This window comes from Anastrepha obliqua, chromosome 1, assembly GCF_027943255.1.
Source record: "Anastrepha obliqua isolate idAnaObli1 chromosome 1, idAnaObli1_1.0, whole genome shotgun sequence".
Taxonomy (NCBI): Eukaryota; Metazoa; Arthropoda; class Insecta; order Diptera; family Tephritidae; genus Anastrepha; species Anastrepha obliqua.
In genome coordinates, this window is record NC_072892.1 from 101,421,260 (window position 1) to 101,440,170 (window position 18,911).

General features: G+C 36.3%; 1 protein-coding gene across 1 annotated transcript in view; it reads right to left on the reverse strand.

Annotated features, from left to right (window-relative positions):
* LOC129236252 (uncharacterized) overlaps nt 1-16,749 on the reverse strand; it is a 28,875-nt gene extending 12,126 nt beyond the window's left edge. The window contains exons 1-12 of the mRNA XM_054870520.1: nt 16,429-16,749; nt 15,963-16,333; nt 13,565-13,712; nt 12,242-12,506; nt 12,002-12,172; nt 11,643-11,740; nt 11,118-11,554; nt 7,853-7,938; nt 4,984-5,111; nt 4,267-4,544; nt 3,906-4,184; nt 3,448-3,811 (exon numbers count right to left, since the gene is read on the reverse strand). Coding sequence (XP_054726495.1) covers nt 3,448-3,811; nt 3,906-4,184; nt 4,267-4,544; nt 4,984-5,111; nt 7,853-7,938; nt 11,118-11,554; nt 11,643-11,740; nt 12,002-12,172; nt 12,242-12,506; nt 13,565-13,712; nt 15,963-16,333; nt 16,429-16,710 — 2,907 coding nt within the window. The 5' untranslated portion in view covers nt 16,711-16,749. The remainder of the gene's footprint in view (nt 1-3,447; nt 3,812-3,905; nt 4,185-4,266; nt 4,545-4,983; nt 5,112-7,852; nt 7,939-11,117; nt 11,555-11,642; nt 11,741-12,001; nt 12,173-12,241; nt 12,507-13,564; nt 13,713-15,962; nt 16,334-16,428) is intronic.
* Nucleotides 16,750-18,911: the final 2,162 nt, after the last annotated feature.

The window sequence follows — 18,911 nt, forward strand, 5'->3', positions numbered from 1 at the left end:
CCCGCTACAACTACTGTGTTACAAAAGTCAGGAGTTTTTTAAATTTGCTCATTAGTAAACTTAATTTGACGCTACTCATTTTTTACACAATATTGACTTTACAGTCACAGTCAAACAATGTTAAATGTGGTAACCGTAGACATCGCAGGCAGACATGCCGCTACACGTATCGCAATCAGACTGAGAGGCTCGGGCTATAAGCTCAACCTTACTTATGGGCACTCAAGCATCCTTAGAAAATTCGACTTCATCCCTCTGGCAATGGATCAGTGTATACCCTCGTTTAGTCTAACCGGAACCTTCTCCACTCATATTCCGTCAAGGGAAGAGTGAACGGGGGGCTACACTTGGGAGCAGGGCCTGGTGAACTTGTTCACGGATGGATCGTAGTTGGAAGGAAAGGTTGGCGGAGGAGTCTTTTGCGAGGAGCTCCCCATTAGACTCAAATTTAAGTTACCGGACCACTGCAGTGTGTTCCAGACAGAGGTAGCCGCAATTACGGACGCAGCTGATTAGTTGCTCACATGCGTACTAACAGTCAAGAAAGTAAATATTTACTCCGACAGCCACGCGGCAATAAGTAACGGTGCATTCGAAACTGGTCAAGGAATACTTGACGTCACGACTGCGTCCGAATTCTTGCACAAAAGCCGCATCTGGGTTCCTGGTCAGAGCGACATTGCGGGAAACCGTGAGGCGGATGAGCTGGTCAGACAAAGGACATTTGAGGTGATTTCCCCGCGTAGGGAGAAAATTGGGATTACCTGACTACCTGCGGTCTGCTCCTGGAAAGATGGGCATCGCGCCAACTCAACGAGCGTTGGGCAAGTACACAAGCTTGTAAGGTCGCGAAATCCTTCTGGCCACGTGTGAGCCGGGGGCGTTCGGGCGAGCTTCTGAGGTTGACAAAATATCAGCTCTGGAATTTTGTGGGTTTTCTCGCAGGCCACTATGCGCGAGGAATGCATGCTGTGAGACTTGGAATCACCTCGAGTCCTTTTTGCGCTGCATGTATGGAGAATGAGGTGGAATCATATCAGCACCTTCTCCTTAGCTGCTCTGCTCTGGCGGGGCTAAGATCCAGGCATTTTGGCTCTTACTTCTTTGCTGCGCTTATTGATATAGCTGGCGCTGACACAAAGCGGTTGACGCAAACGCAGCATAGTCATCGTTCGTAAATCCACACGCTCCTAACCATCCCAACACTACCTCTCCCCGCCCTCTCCCTGTATCCCATCGCTCCTTCTCTTTATCCTTACCTCCTTCATAATGGTACCATAAAGGACGAATCCATTATTCTTCGTCCAAGTGTGCTCCTCCTTGGGCAACCATACCAACCTAACCTAACCTACTAAAGCACTCCTACATACCGTTTCTTGCCTTTTTGCCTCTTTTCTCGACTTATCCGTCTTTACATGGTAGCACAATCTCGGCTATGGACTGAGACAGTTTTCGACTTTTGCAAAGTTAAAACAAAGGTTTCCATTCTTCTAGAAAAATTTCTATTAAAATTGCTAAATGCTTTTGTTGCTCTGGTCGTATTAGAGCATAAAATTATAGCTTGCGCAGCGATAGATGATAATTGCTTGCGAGAACTAGTAAATTGCAGCTCTTTCCACGGCGGAGGGTATAGAGAAGATGGCGTCAACCGCGAAGCGCTATTTTGTTCTCAGTGAACTCAAAATTAATGTTTTGTAAAAGAATTATACCTGACAGGTGGCGCTGTAATCAAGATATTCCGAAAAATCGTTCTAATGGTCCGAAAAATTTAATTCAGATTTGTTTCAATCCATTATGTGCCGCTGGAGTTGAGGTATTTAGAAAAATCGCATTAATGATCCAACTTATCAAAGCTCCGGTTTTTTGTTTCATATGATCCCTATATATGTATATGTATACATATATTGTATTATAAATAATTAGCGCCTACACTCTTTTTTGCGAATTTGGCCGAGCTTCTCCTATTATTTGTGATGTGTGTTTTTATGTTTTTCCATAAATGGGTACCTCTAGTTTTATGCCGCCTCCGAACGGTAGATGGATTTTTATGAGAAGCTTTCTCATAGCAGATATGCTCTCAGAGGCTCTCCGAGGAGCGACCGCTGTTACAAAAAACTTTCCTACCAATTGATGTTTCCAGACCACAGCAGGTTTTGCTCTTTCGAAGGGAAAATTTTGCGATTTCGTTGCCTATTGGACAGGATATGGGGTGTGAAAAGAGAATGGTTGAGGATATATCTCAAGAGGGCTAAATATATGCGTTATATGTATATAGGCATCAGCGCTACATAAAAAAAAGCTGGGGCACTACCTGGCATATAACGGCCAGAAGTGTAATATGACGGTTTCCACTCCGATCCCGATGAAAGTGTTCAGTAGAACTCAAAAGAAAGTAAAAATAATTTCCTTATAAGAGGGGGTTGGGGGTATATTTATTGCAATTTTCCACATTTGGATTCATATTAAGAGACTCAAGTCTTTATGGATGTAATAAATAAAGAAAAAGAAATCAAATTGCCTATTCAGAGGGAAGCAATTCGAAACATATATTCTGTTCATAGGTTTCACTTTAGAATCAATTAGACTATACCTCTTTATTGGAAAATAGCCTTTTAGTTGTTATACTGATATTTATGTGCTCACATCCCACATCAATTTGAAGCTTTTACTCCAGAGATTTTGAAAGGCAACAGGCTTACATACACGAGTGGTCAAAATAATAGTAGGGTGACGAATTATCAAGCTAACTAATTTAATTATGGTTTATTTTAGCATAAAACTACCTATATATAGCTAAAAGCTCAAAGCCTTGTAAAAAATTCACAAAAATTTAATAATACTGAGAATTGTCTTCCATATAAAGTTCGGAAGTTTTGAATAGAGAAGAAAATGCTCAACACATCAGTGCGAAAAATTATCAAAATTTAACTAGAATGTTTAGCTACTTGGAACTTGTTGCACCGATATTGAAACGGTTATAAAACTACACGCCCGCAGTTTTTTTTAAAGTTTTGAAAACAAAGTTGAAAATTTTGATGTAAATAATTTTTTTAACTTGTTAAATTGCTTATGAATTTGTAGCTTTTTGTTTGCAATATACTTTTTTAAAACTAAAAAAAAACTAAATGCAAATAAATAGTCAAAGCTGTGTAAATTTATTTAATTCGAAATTTGCCTATCCAGGGAATTTTAATGTCAAAAGAAGGCTATGTAAAAAATTGAGAATTTCTAATGTCCAAATCTAATTTAATTAGCTGAATTCATTTACAAAACAATCAGAAGGATCCCATAGTATTGTCCAAAAACTAATTATGATATACTTATAAGAAAATCGAGGTGTTTTTCATAATTACTTTTAAATCTATTCACATATATATGTACATATCCAGTTTTGCTTTATGTGTAAATGCATGCAAATTAAAATTACTACTATTTTGCTATTCAAACTAGGTAATTTTCCAGCCATGCGCCAATCTTGTTCTTATTATTCGCCAACCACACTATATTGTTTTTCACCGTCTCCAAAGCGCGCACACGTGCCGCTGCACCAGCACCGGCTTCTGGATACTTGGCAAAGAATCGTTCCATTTCCTCCAACTTGGTTTGCTTATCGAAATTTGCTGTGATTGCAGGTATCAAATTGCCCAAAGTGCGCTCGTTTATACCGAAGCGCTCAACCAACTTCGGCCATTGCTCACGCACATAATCCCAGACGATAGATTCACCTACGGGATTGGCCGCAATATACTGCAGACAAGTGAAATAATCTTGGCTGCGCACATTGTCTTCCGACCAAGCGAGATTGACATAACTGAAAGAAGGTTAAAAGAGGAGAAAATCAAAAAAAACGTCAATGCATTTATAGTGTACATATACTCGTACAATATAATATTTCATTAACTAACTTGCTTAGAATCCATGGCACTTGTACGGCGGCTAGGCCATACATCAATTTAGATTTTTCATTTGCATCCGACTCGGCAATAAACAGCGACCACATAGCTTGCCAGGTTGTTTCATTGCCAATTGCTGACATGCCATAATAGTATACTGTTTCACGTATATCCGGATGCGGGCGATTAGTGGGCTCCGCTAGATAAGCTTGTAAGAGAGCTGCTGCATTTTGTAGACACGATCCGAGTCCAAGTGAACAGGCGCTGCTGAGTATGGTTTGCCGCAGGCGGCTGTTAAAAGAAGGGGGAAAAACAATGTGATAGCATTACGTGGTTTGAAGAAATTTCGAAAAACAGTTCAAAACCTATTTACTTCTCCAGATGATCTGTGCCCACATCCCAGGTGACGACCTCATAAATCGGCTCTATTAACGCAAGCGCATATTGCTTATAATTCACATAAATGTCAGTGAACATCAAAGCGCGCTTAAGTGTGGTCAATTTTGTTGCTGCCACACTCCAGGGCACATAATCCTGCTCTTTCGTCAAATACGAAGTCATATCGAGCGCTGTGTCATAGGAAAGTTGGGTGGCATCGGCCAATGAGAAGGCATCATTCAGTAAGCCAGCACGATCACCAACAGTAAACGTCTAGAAAGAAAACGCAACGTGGTAATTACAAATAAGTACTTGTAAAAGACAAATAATAAATACTGAACTTCGAATAACTAAAAGGTTTCTTAAAAAAAGGTCCAGCACTCGTTATAAGGAAGAAAAGGCAAACCACCGTCAACAAAAATAAATCTAAAAACTCAAATTTTAAGCCATATGAAACTTGCATAATATTAAAAATTGAGTGGCCTACAGAACTGGCTAAAAAGTTTGAAATGTTGTTGAATATTTGTTAAATTTTTAAAATAAAAAAATTAAATAAAATTTAAGAAAGAGTCAAAACTTGTGCAATGTGGCGCGCTGCTACTATTTTGACTGCCACTGTATTTTTTTCCAGCGCTAGAAAAATCTTGATAACAATCAACTTTCTCTCCTATTCCACACATTTTAAGCTTTGAATAAGTTTCTTAAAACTTACCTGAGGATCTTCTATTAACTCATCAACCAAACTCTGCCGCAATTCATCGGTATAAGTTACACGATATAATCCAATCTGATCGTAATTGAACATGATCCATTTTACAGGGCTATCCAATTCAATAATCACTAATAAATAAAAAAAAACGAATAAAATTTTATTAAAAAAGATTATGATCAAAGTTAAAATTTTTTAAGAGAATTTTTTACTTAAATTTTGTATTATTTTTATCGCTTTCTTGTTTCTGTTGTTGTAAGCTACTTTTTAACCAAATTAATTTATAATCTAAACATGAAGTGTTAAATGCTTACAGTTTGTACAAAAACATGTTTATTAATTTTTTACCAACTAAAAAAAAAGTCCGGAACCAGCAATTACGCTCTTAGCAGTGCTACTATGGAAGTAATGAATTTTCTCCAGTTTTGAAAATGTCTCCCACCAGTAGAAAAATTAACACCGAGCTTCGTTGAGATATCTACATTTTCACTGATAGCCAAGCGGCGATAAAATCCCTCACAAAACAGTCGACAACCTCCAAGGTAGCCATGAAATGCCGCACATCTCTTAACGAGACGGCTGAGTCATTTCACCTAAAGGTAACATGGGTTCCTGGCCATCGCGACATTGAGGGTAACTGTAGAGCCGATGAATTAGCGACACTCGGCACTAAATTGACTGATGAGTACACAGATAATGACATAGGGATACCCTTGCAGACATGTAAGCTACTTATCCTTGAAGAAATTGTAAAGAAAGCAAACGAAAGATGGCGTAATGAAGCCACCTGCAAAATCGCCCGTCAACTGTGACCGACCCTAAATTTTAAACGCACAGAATCTCTGCTAAGCCAAAATAAACACAGTCTTAGCACATTGATCTCAGTCATAACGGGGCACTGCCTAATAGGTAGACACGCCCAAAGGATGGGTGTGCAAGCACATGACTTCTGTAGAAGTTGTCTAGATGAGGACGAGGAAGAGACAATCTCGCACCTGCTGTGCCACTGTCCTCCAGGTTTACTATTCTGGGTGAGCAATTTTTTGATGAGTTGGAAGATCTCAGTTCTACAGAAATCAAAGATATTTAAAAATTTATGAAAAGCACACAGTTTTAGGAGTGATAGGGGCAAGCTGCCCACGCGGCATCACAATGGGCTATGAGCCTGAGTGTGTCCCATAGGACAACCGCTTCAACCTAACCTAACCTTCGTTGAGATATCCCGGGCCAGACAGACAGACAAGTGACTAAATTGAAGCTCTCGTCTTTCTGAAAGTAAGCTCATAACTGTCTCTATTCCTTTATGCTTTCACAGGAAATCGTTTTACTAATAAATAAAAAAAGCGATTACAATTTTATTCAGAAAGATCAAGTAATTTCACTGCAGACTGCATTGCTTGTTAACTAATAAAGTAGTGAAAAGAACGTCACAGCAAGACAACTCATCTGACACTAGCAGGTTTTAATTTATATAGTAAATTTAATTTATGTAAGAAATATTTATTAAAATTAATGTCAAAGCCATAAGTGGCTAATAAAGAGTTTTTCAAAGACGAATCTAAATTTTGTTTTAAAGTATTGTAATATATATAAAAGTACGCCAGCCTACAGACTGTCATACGAGAATTAAAAGTTTCAAGGAAATTTCTTCATAGATAATAACTTGTTGGCTTCAATTCTTTTGTTAGTTAAATTTTGTAAGGACGCAAATGCGAATCCTTATGTAAAATCCAACAAACAGTCGACTCATAAATGCCTAATTGTTGAGAACGTCGAGATATCGATATTAAAGGTTGTTCGGCAACACTTTGCGCTTCAGCAGGTATATTCTCAACCGAACGTCCAGTTTTTGGTTGGCCATTTTTTTACGTATCCTCAACAGAATCACTTTCTTCAAATTTTTTCACCAACCTTTGAATTGTCGACTCAATCGGATGATTATGTCCACTTTAACGCGCTTTTCTAACGTGTAAAATTGTGCAACTGACAAATGTCAAAAATGCCATAAAAAGGGGCACCGTCTAGGAATTATTCACTACTAACACCTAGGTCACTTTTTAGAAATCGTTAACGTAAAATTTTACTTTAAAACCAAACAATTCAGTACTTAGGAGACATAAAATTCTGTGTCGACTATTTGTATTACTTCCTCGACATGGATTTGACTGGATTAGTCAGTGAAATCCGTAAATGATTGAATTCCAATTCAATACACTTTGAAAAAACCTCATATTCATACTTATTCTTTTTCTTCATTGGTACAGTAATCGCCTAAGACATTTTAGCCAAGTCCTCCAGGTGCTCTGCGTAAATTTGTTTCTTTTTTTTCATTTTATCAACGGAATCAAAATAATGAGTTTTTAGAGGTTCTTTCTTACTTGGCAAAATGCATTGACCGGAATACGCTTCACTTCAATTGGAAGGTATCAAAAAGTTGTAGTTTCCGAAGGAAAATACTTTGAATAAAATATATTATATATTATTTTACCATTCTTTTAAAATAAAACCTTAAGGCAATAAAAATTTTGTTTGCCTAATCCTTGATATATTTATTTTTTTCTATTTTATCTATTATTTGTTTTTCCTCATAATTCCATGGTCAGCAGAAGCTGTTCATTTTTATTTTAGTTTTTATTCTTATATATAGCTTTTACTATTGTCTGTATTCTATATGATTTCGTAAAGATTGCGCTCTAATTTTAAAACCAACCCAGCTCTTAAGTTCAATATAAGAACTGTGCTTGGATTAGGTACTGAAATTAGTAGAGGGCACAAAGAACCATGAGGTGGAAGTGCCAGCCTCATCTAATTGTAAAGGTACTCGTAATAATCTTTCACTCTTACCATAAATAAGATATACAATAATACTTACGCTCCTCCTGATCATATAAGAACCATGCTCGTTGAACATCCGCGGTCACATTTGTTTTAAAAGTGATTGGAATAGACCAGGTGTAACTGATGGAATTATAAAAACATAAATCAGCGCGATAACAAAATGACAGTTAAGAGTTCTTGTAAATTTTGATGATAATAATAATATAATTGATAAATTGTCCCTGCTGTTTTGATCAACGGATTATAGAAATAGTACCGATAAGCTAAAATAACGCTATGGGCTAACACTTATGAAATTACATAACAACAAGACAGCAGATTGAATTTTCAGTTCAACTGTTCTTTTACTTTTATACCACTTATGCGATTACCTATGTCCTTATTTAGTGAAGATTGCCTTCCAAGTTAAACAAAAAATACTTTCTGAAACATCCCCTGATATGTGTATCTATCAATTTATTCATTTCCGCGCGTAGCCAAACCCTTTTTTCATCTAATGTACGCGTATTTCCATAAGCAGGCATTTATGAAAAAATGTTTACATTAAATAACAAATAGAGGCACCTCTAAAGCAACATGGCTCAGATGAGTAAGTACAAAAGTGTCTAAGTTCTGACGCAACCGCATTTCATATGCCCAGCTTGTGTTCAACTTTAAGTTACCTTTCAAAAAATTTCTTAACTTTATTTTTTACATAAAATTTGAGCAGTTTTTCCTACTGAGTGCAGAAATAAAACACATCTTGCGATTTCGAAAATATATACCATATGTACAGACCCCACTTCTTTAAAATATCTAAATTATTACTCGTGCTATTGCGAAGGGACGGATTGAAATAAGTATTTCTTGTACCAGCCGTGGGGGATTTGCTGCGGTGCTAAGCAAATTTTTTTAATTTTTCGAAAGTCATATTTTCCCAGATGGTTTTGTGATTTCCTCCATATAAAAAAGCGTCGTGCATTCTTTATAAAAGAGAAAATTATAAACAAAAAAATTATAAAAAATCAACGGAATGTAATGAGGAGAGGTAGCTGCTCACTTGTGTAATAGCTGTCACGCAAGTAAACATCTGCACCGACAGCCAAGCGGTAATCAGGATCTTGGGCTCAATGATGGTGCACTCGAAAGTAGTCGGGGAATGCCTGACCTCATTTTCAGTCGTATCCGAATTCTTTGATATAAAGTACCGTGATAAAACCTGGTCGCAGTGGTATGGCAGGAAACTGCGAGGCGGATGAGCTGTCTAAGCAAGGAAGCTGTGAAGTAATTTATTTCCTTGCGAAACGAGAGGATTGGAATCCGCCTGTCTAACTGTGGTCTGCGTTAACTCAGCGAGCACTAGCAAGATCGGAGGCGCTAGAAGGATCGTCTAAGATTAACAAAGTCTCAGCTCTCGAATATCGAGGCATCTTTAACAGGCACTGTGCGCGAGACATGCATGCTGTGAGAATCGGCATCACTTCGAGCCCTTTTGCATCAGCTGTATGGAAGATGAAGTGATATCATTTCAGCACGTGCTCTTTATCTATCCTGCTTTCGCAGGGCCAATATTTAAGCATCTGGGCACTCATTTCTTTGCTACGTCTGGTGATATAGCAGGCCTTGATACTAGCTAACTGCTGAACTTCGTCGGCCGCATGAAGAATTTAACACAACCGTAACTCAGTCATTCAGTCATCGTCATTCACAAACTTTAAGTTTCTGATTTTTTAAACGCTTAATCATGTTTTCATCAAAAAGAGCAATTAAAAAAAGATTACAATTTGTTAAGAGATTTTTTTTTACTTAAATATTATTTTACTGGCTTTCTTGTTCCTGTTGTTTTAAATTACTTTTTAGGAATTCAAAAAAAAATCCGGAATCAACATTTACCGCTCCTGTCTACAGTCTTACTATTGAGGTAATGCATTTTCTGCAGTTTCGAAAATGTCTCCCACCAATAGAAAAATTAACACCGAGCTTCGTTGAGATATCTCAATGTGCACTCCCGGGCCAGACAGACAGACAAGTGACTAAATTGAAGCTCTCGCCTTTCTGAAAGTAAGTCCATACCCAAGCTTTCACAGGAAACCATTTTATACGTTTCAGCTAAGTTAGGACCCTACCTTGTACATAAAACGTACGGTGATCTAAATAAGCTTACCCATATGTCATATAAATAAAATAACGGAACTAAATATATACAGCCAGTAAAAAAAATGGCACCTTTGCGCATTTTGACAAGTTTTGATTATTTATTTAATTTTTAATTTAAATTAGTTTTATTTAAAAATATAGTTCATTATACAATAAAGGCGGCCGCCGTAGCCGAATGGGTTGATGCGCGACTGCCATTCGGAAAGAGAGAAAGTAGGTTCGAATCTCGGTGAAACACCAAAATTAATAAAACGTTTTTTCTAACAGCGGTCGCCCCTCGGCAGGCAATGGCAAACCTCCGAATGTATTTCTGCCAGGAAAAAGCTCCTCATAAAAATATCTGCCTTTTGGAGTCGGCTTGAAACTGTAGGTCCCTCCATTTGTGGAACAACATCAAGACGCATACCACAAATAGGAGGGGGAGCTCGGCAAAACACCCAAAAAGGTTTTACGCGCCAATATATAATAAAGACCATATTAATCCAAGTTTCTAACTTTGTGTAAAATTTATAAAAAATCGAAAAATTTACGTTAAATTTTGTAATGATATTAAAAACAAAATGGGTCCGCAAATTTCAATAAATTTTGGTATAATGAAGTGCAGTTTCAAGTGGCTCTAAAATCTAGTCGGTTTTTTATAATTTTTTCCACTGACGCTGTTGAATATTTTCGCCGCATAAAAAAAATTATTGATCCTGTTATACGCAGAAAGTGTTCAACGCCGCCCAGGAAATAAATTATAAAAAATTAACTAAATTTTCAAACGACATCAGGTTTGCACTTTATTATACTAAAATTTAATTTTAAACTGCTACCTAGCTTTTTTTTATAATTTTGATTCAAAATTTTGACGAAAATTTTTCGAATTTTCATATATTTTGTACAAAGTTTGAGACTTAGATTAATATGGTCTTTATTATAGAATGAACTACATTTTTATAAAAAAGTATTTTAAATTAAAAATTTTGAACAGATTTTAAAATTAAAAAAAAATTGTAAAATCCTATTTTTCTTATAAACTTTGAAGTCTCGTCCAGTGAACTATACTTAAAAAAAACTAAAAAAGGAAAATAGTCAAGACTGGTCAAAATGTTTAGGTGCTCTATTTTGTCCAGGTGGTGCAAACATTTAAATATAATATAAGTATATCAATAAGCACTCACTTGTACGGCGAATCTTCATAAACAGTATCGTAATTGTCTGGATTCGAGAAAAATCGTTTTTGCGTTAAACGATACGTATTCGTTGTTACCTGCTCAACTGTAACTACGGGGAAACCCATTTGCACTGTCCACGTGTTCATAATCGATTTTACATCAATGCCCAAATTCAAGTTTTCGATCTCGGTTAAAAGGTCATCGGTCACGGCATTTTTATATTTAAACTTATTCAAATAATTCGTAACAGCCGTTTGGAAATTATCAGCACCAATGAAATCTTCCAACATACGTATTAAGGAGCCACCCTTGCCGTAAGTGATTGTGTCAAATATTTCTGTAATCTCAGCGGGACTCTCCACAGTTTGTATAATCGGATGTGAGCCTAGTGTGGCATCAAGCGTAAGCACGGCATGTAGACGATAGGAAATGAATTGATCGAGCTGTGAAGTAAGTAGTGAAATGAGAATTTAGGTGTAGCAGTTAATAAATATTACAGTTTTATAGCTTGTCTCTGTCACTTGCACTAACCATTTTCCACTCTGGATATACAGCATTCAAACCTTTGTTTTCAATGTACCTAGCAAAACCTTCATTAAGCCATAAATCGTTCCACCACTCCATTGTAACTAGAAGTAGTTAGCAACATACATAAAAGGTGATAAATAAATCTAATTTTGATATTTGATATATGTGCATTTGATATCTATATGGTACTTGATTTTTTCTGTATTATATTATGTGAAGTACATAAGTGAACGTATTAAAAATAAATTTACCTACCGATTTCGGCAATATTGAGTATGTGCGTCCATATCTTTATTGCCTATCGTCTGTTTATTAATTTTTTTATTTTTACTTATTTTTTTTTTAACATACTATACACTTACCTAAATTTCCGAACCACATATGGGCGAATTCGTGAGCAATAACCAATGCCACACTTTGTTTATTCGCTGTCGAACTCTCAGCTTCATCGTAGAGCAAGGCGGTCTCTCGGTATGTTACAAGGCCCCAATGTTCCATGGCGCCAGAGACAAAGTCCGGTATTGCTGCCATATCTATGGAAGGGTAGCCAAAGAAATGCTTAATAAATAACTGAAAAACTAGTTTATGGGTTAAAGACTCACCCATTTTCGGCAAGGGATATTCAATTTGGAAATATTGTATGTAATATTCCAATACTCCTTTGCCCACTTCCAATGCAAAATTGACTTTTTCGATTTGTTCAGGCGTGGCAAACGCACGCAGCGTAAAAGGTGAACCAATGCCATTTGTGTCGATTTCAACTGATTTGCTTGTAAAGTCCGAAACAATGAAGCAGGCCAAATAGGTGCTCATCGGTACACTCTTGTTGAAGTAGACCTCCACATAATTACCCTGATCGGATTCTTGCTGAGAGAGTAAAAATGTAAAAAAAAAACCTTACAAGGAGGTATCAAAGTTCGGGCGCAACCGAATTTAATTTAACCGAAGCATGATTTTGAAATTGGAAATAAAATTTTTTAGCTTTATCACATACGATATTTTAACTTTTGCGCTGACTTTTGAGGGGGACGTTACGTTTGTTATTTTCAAAACAGTGGACCAAAAGGAATTTCGTGTTTTAATTTTACACTGTTTCTTGATGGGCGCAAATACTGTTCAAGCGAAGCAATGGCATGAAAAGTGTCATGTAAAGAGAAACAATAATAAAACGATGGTTTGCTGACTTCAAACGTGGTCGTACAGACACCGATGATGCACAACTCAGTGGACGTTAAAATATGGCGTTAACACCAGAAAAAGTAAAAAGTCCACATAATCGTTCTGAATGATTGAAAAGTGAAGTTGCGTAAATTAGCTGACATCGTAGAGATATCAAAAGCTTTATATTGTTGGCTTTATATTGCATGAGCCTTTGGCTATGAGAAAGCTCTCTTGAAGATGGGTGCCACGATTGATCACTGTTTTGTTTCATCAAGACAACGCACCGTGTCACAAGTCAGTCAAAGCAATGGCAAAATTAGATGAATTGAACTTCGAATTGCTAGCACATCCACCGTATTCGCCAGATTTGTCTCACAGGGACTACTAGCAGTCCGCAGACCTAAAAAAATGCTCGCCGGTAAGACATTTCGCTCGAATGAAGAAGATATCGCTGAAACTGAGGCTTATTTTGAGGCAAAAGATAAATCGTTTAAAAAAGTGGTACTGAGATGTTATAGCGGCGCTGGAATAACTGCGTTGTTCTTGATAGAAATTACGTTGATGAACAAAACTAATTGGGAACGAAAACAAAACGTCTTTTCTTTGTTAGTCCCGGGACTTTTCAGCCCATGTGTTACATGACTTTATCGATCTCGAATGCGTTATGCGGTTTTAAATTCTTAATCGTTATGTGAACAAAATGTTACTAATTACGATAAAAAAATTCTGAACTTCGAAATAACATAAATTAATTATCCACCTACCAAAATGTCCATATTGGAAAGTGCATGGTAGTCACCCCCTTTGGGATATACCAGCGTGATTTCGAAAGTTGCTTTCATGGCCGGTTCATCGAAACAAGGGAAAGCTTGACGCGCATAAGTTGGTTCAAATTTAGAGGTAGCAATAACCCTGAAAAGAGATTACAGAATTTTCCAAGTACTTACATACGTATATATATCAATTCAGTATTTATAGTTATATAGGTCAATAAATTTAATCTACCCCAATACGCTTTAGCTGAGTCAGTTTTGTGGCTGTCACGCTCCAGGAAATTATTTACTTGTATATCGATTCAGTATTCACTGTTATATTGACCAATAAAATCAGTTTAACTAGCATTGGTGCGTTATATAGATCAATAAATTTAATCTACTCCATTAAGCTGTAAGCAACCTACTTTTCGGGTTTGATGTATTTATTTATAAGTATACCTAAACATATATATTCCCTATATATACCCTATGAAGGTATAAATTCATTATTGGTTATAATAAATACACTGGGACTTAATTGTGGGCCTAATTCTCATCGGTATTCTGAAAAAATGGATGCTGCACTTATGAAAGTGGCAGATAAGCGCGCTAACGATAACACTCGATAAGGTAGAATGCTACGTAGGCAACAGCAAATCGATATTTTGGAAGCTGCTATGACAACTGAAGTACTATTATATGGCCAAGGAATAGATGACAATGTGTAAGTAATTAAATGATTTGTATAACTATACATAAATCGATAGCAAAACTCTAAATGCGTTTTTCTGAAAATTATGTTTTTTGAACTGGAGTTACAGTGATAACTTAAAATCCGCTTGTTAGATTTCACTAAAATGTGTACTGCTTTTGAAAAATATAAAAAACTCGTGCTTGATCGAAGCACTTTTTTCTTCAGAAATTTCGATTTTTTTAAACAATTAATTCTCGGTTTTTTTCGAAAATCTGAAAAATATTTCCTGAGGCCGCCATATTATTAATTTTGAAAAAAAAACAAAGCTTCGATCTGCCACAAGATGATCTATTAATAAAACTAATTTTTCTAGTCCGAGGGATTTTAGAAGAATCTCCAAGGACTTGTGATGATCACCGCAAGGGACCTCTGGAAAAACGGGCTCCACACAAATTTTGCTAAAATCAAGTCAAAACATGATGTGTTATTGCTATGTTTTTATTTTTGTAAAATAAAGCAACTGACTAGCAAAAAACAATTATTGAAAACCATCATTTTTTCAAATGCGTTGGTGCGTGATTACCATTCGGACCAAATGACTGAAAAAGTTTCAACCTTTGCGATTTGGTTTGTTTTTAATATTTTTAAGACAATTAGCCATTCTTTCTATGAAAAAAAATTTTGATGAATAAAAGGAAAGAAAGTACAATAATTTTCGAAATTTTCTAGTATTATTGAATTTATGTTAAAAGTGCATCACAACGGCACCGTACGCTGGATTAAAATTCTTTTTGCTACCAAAACTCAGTTGTCAAACTTCTTCTATACTCACAACGAATATTGGCAATTCATTTCCTGATCATTTTTGGGGACCAACGCACAAGCCCAAAACGCTTTCTACAAGCAGGTAATTTATAATATATGTATGTGTAAGTAGAACTTTTCGACACTGTTTCTAGCCGGTTCGGATTCTACGTGAAATTATAAGAAGAAAGGTCCAATAAAGCGTAGCACTAAAATTAACTTCGAGATCCCTAAATTTTAATTTTTATTTAATATAAACTTAATAAAATTATTAATATGTATTTACTGTAAATGTTATTTTAGCCTTTTTTAATACAAACTTGTACTTTGAGATTTTTTGGTACGAGGATTTTTTTTCGACAGCTCCTTCTTATTTAAAGAATCACAAAAGAGCTCCACAAAGCAAATTATGTGTAACTTTTTAAATATTGTAATACGAAAAGTGACTGCTTGCATTTTTGTACATGTAAATCAAACTAAATCTTGCAAAAAATATTTAAAAAAAAATTAAATAATTTTGTTTTTTTTGTTTACAATTAACAACTTATTTAAAATTATTTTGGCTTAAGATCCATTTTACTTTAAATAAAAGGTGTTTTTCATACTTTCCATCTTCATAGCCACAACTTCCTTTATATTTTCGTATTAATTAAAGCCAGCTTCTTTTAACATTTGGGACCTCAAAATTGGACTCATTTTCTTATAGTTTTATGTAGAGTCCGAATATGCTAAGAACGTTAAAAATTTATTGCCAGCTGTTGTAGCTAATCGCTGGAGCGATCGCATCTCGGCAAGCAATGGCAAACAGAGTGCATTTCTGCTGCTTATAATAATCGTCTGCCATTCGGAGATGGCATAAAGCCAGGTTGCTCTCCCACATTGTATGCATTTTATTTAAACGGTACTTACTTCTTGCTACTATCCTCCTTTGTATATGAAGAGCTGTAAAGCCCAACAATTTTCCCGGACATATTACCCTCGAACAATATGCCGATATCGAAGGTACGCGCAGCTGGCAGCTCTTCACTCAACTCCACCACCAAAAACTCACGCACCGTGTCGAAGTAAAAATTCTTTACATATACCGTTTGACTATTAGTATTCTTTAGATAAACATTATTGATCGATAAATTGTTGGAATGCAGCACAATTTGGTTTATAGCACTCGTGGTGTTCACACGGATTACCATTTGACCAGTGAAGTTACCCGTATCGATATCAGGATGTAGATAAAGATCATAGTTAATTGGGTAAATGCTGTCGGGAAGTCTATAATTGATCTACACATTCATGAATAGAAATGCACCAATGAAAAAAGAAAATTTCGAAACACTCAGTATAAAATAGTAGGAATGTATCGCTTCGTATGACTCACAACTTCCGGTGCTGTGGTTGTAGTCTCTGGTACTCCAGTGGTTGTTGATACAGTAGTTGTAGGTGTAGTACCGGCGGCAGTAGTTGAGGTAGTGGTAGTGATGGCAGAAGTGGTGGTAGTAATTGTGGTGGAAGTTTTGCTCAGTTCATCTAACTTTTCAAGTGCATCATTCAGTTCATCCGTCAAATTTGCCTTCTGCACAGCCAACACAATCGTGGATACCGTAAAGGCGGTAAGGGCCAAACCCAAACATATCGCCACTATTTTTGCGGTTATAATCATTTGGCTTTAAGATTATACTAGCGGACGACGTTGATCTGCAAACGCGAACGTCCCAACTGCAATTATTCAAGTAAGACGGATTTATGTGGTTTGCCAATTCTACAATCGCCATTATGGAGATTTCCTAATCTAATCTTCCATTTATATGTACAGTAAATCGATTTTGATAGTGTAGATATTTATTAATTTATTTGCATAAATAAAATTTGACATAAATACATATGTAAGTACGTGAACATTTATACTCTTTATAGTTGGTAAGCTAATTTCATTCTAAAGAGATTTAGGCAACATTGTTAATAAACGAGATACTGATAACCAATGTTGGCTTCGTTGTGCGGCCGTAGTTTCCGAGTGGTCTTGTGCGCGATTTCCATTCGGTACTTCCTAGTTTCGATACCCACTCTAGATATGAAACATCAAATGATTTCTGCTATAAAAAAGATTGTCATAGAACTCATAGAAGAACATCAAGAGGCATATGTGTCTATTGCATCTATACATGAGCAGTATGGTCCATCATACCTATATTATTTTGCCAGAGTCATTTCAGTATAATTTATCCGCGGAACGAAACCAACCGCTTTAAGCTTGCACGATTATTCAAACTTAATTCCAAAATTAATGTTGTGTTGCCCAAACATTGCTTTTATTGAAAATAAGTTAAAATCATCTTCTCTGACGAAGTTCATCTTCATCTCGGTGGCTACGTGAACTTGCAAAACTTTCGCATCTGAAGATCTGAAAAGCCACACGTGATCGTGGAGAAGCCAATGCATTCTCAAAGAGTTATAGTTTGCTGCGGGTTTAAAACGATGGCATCATTGCCCTATTTTTCTTCGAAACTTCTGCTGGAAACGCCCTTTCGATCAAAAAGGAACACTAGAGATGCTTAACAAATGAATTTTTGTGGCCGAAAATTGCAGACAAGAACTCATATCGCGAGTCATGTTAGATGCTATATCAATTCGTGCAAACAATCCATTAATGGTTCAGGCACTTATGGCAAATGTTGAACAAGTTATTCGTAAGGTAGGGCCAGAAACCATCGCCAACTGGGTTAAAAGAAAGCGCTACTGCGAAGTGAGCCGCAATCTTGTTTCATATATTATATGTATGGTATAGGAAGAGTTTTCGCTCGTAAAAAAATTAATGCATGTTAAACATTTTTCTTTAATTTTTGTTAAAAAATTAATTTTTATTAAAAGTAATTTTGGCCATATTTGCTAACATTTGTATTGCTTGCCTCCAAATCATACAACATGTTGGATATTTTTTCACTTTTATCATTATAAATGCAAAATACGCCAATTCTTGAGGGAGTTCAAATGTGCAATCGATACATTTAAGTTTTGCGTATAAAATAATTTAAATGGCCACCACCCAATTTAACCTAATTTACGAGTATGATTCAAAGTAAATCGGCTCGTATATTATAAACAGCGCAGCCCCTTCCCATTAAAATCAGATCCTATCAATATCAATTTCTCTAGTTTCGATCAGAAAAATGATAACTTTCGTTTTCCATTGATATAGGCGGTAAGTGAGCTTGATATCAACAAGCTGACCTCTGTAAAATCAGGCTTGACTGTAATAGGACTATTGCCAAATCCCCTCTTCTGTTTAGAATATTTATTGATATTTATTAAAATAATACTTATAAACATCATAAGAAAGAACCTACAAGTTTACAAAGAGTCCCTTTCATGCCGGTCTGAGCATTGAGAACTTTTTCAATGCTACTGCCTATGAATCTATGACTCAAAGAGGCTCAGCATGAAACTAATGTGTTCTACAAAAATGCTGTCATGAATATCACAGCCCTTAAAAGTTGTCCATAGGCTGGCGTTCTCTTACCATCGATTCGGTCCCTCGTAGCAGATGAGTCAGATTTTAACAGAAAAACTCGGTGGCACTGTATCCGATGTTAAGAGCTCCTTTCTTCGTGTGTTCGTGTGTCAACAAGCACAAATGTGATATTTTGTCCCTCCTAAGAAGATATTAACCGATCCCTAACAAGTTTAGCAGTAATATCATTATCAGCTACAGGCATCGGCTAATGATAATTTCCAAACACATTTCACAAAACTTGTGCGCAAAAACTCCAAATAGCTTATAACCTCAGAAAATGTGCCCGCCAGTCGAATGATTTTAAGAAACTTTTAACATCGCAAAAAATGGAGGCGACCCTGCCTTCATAG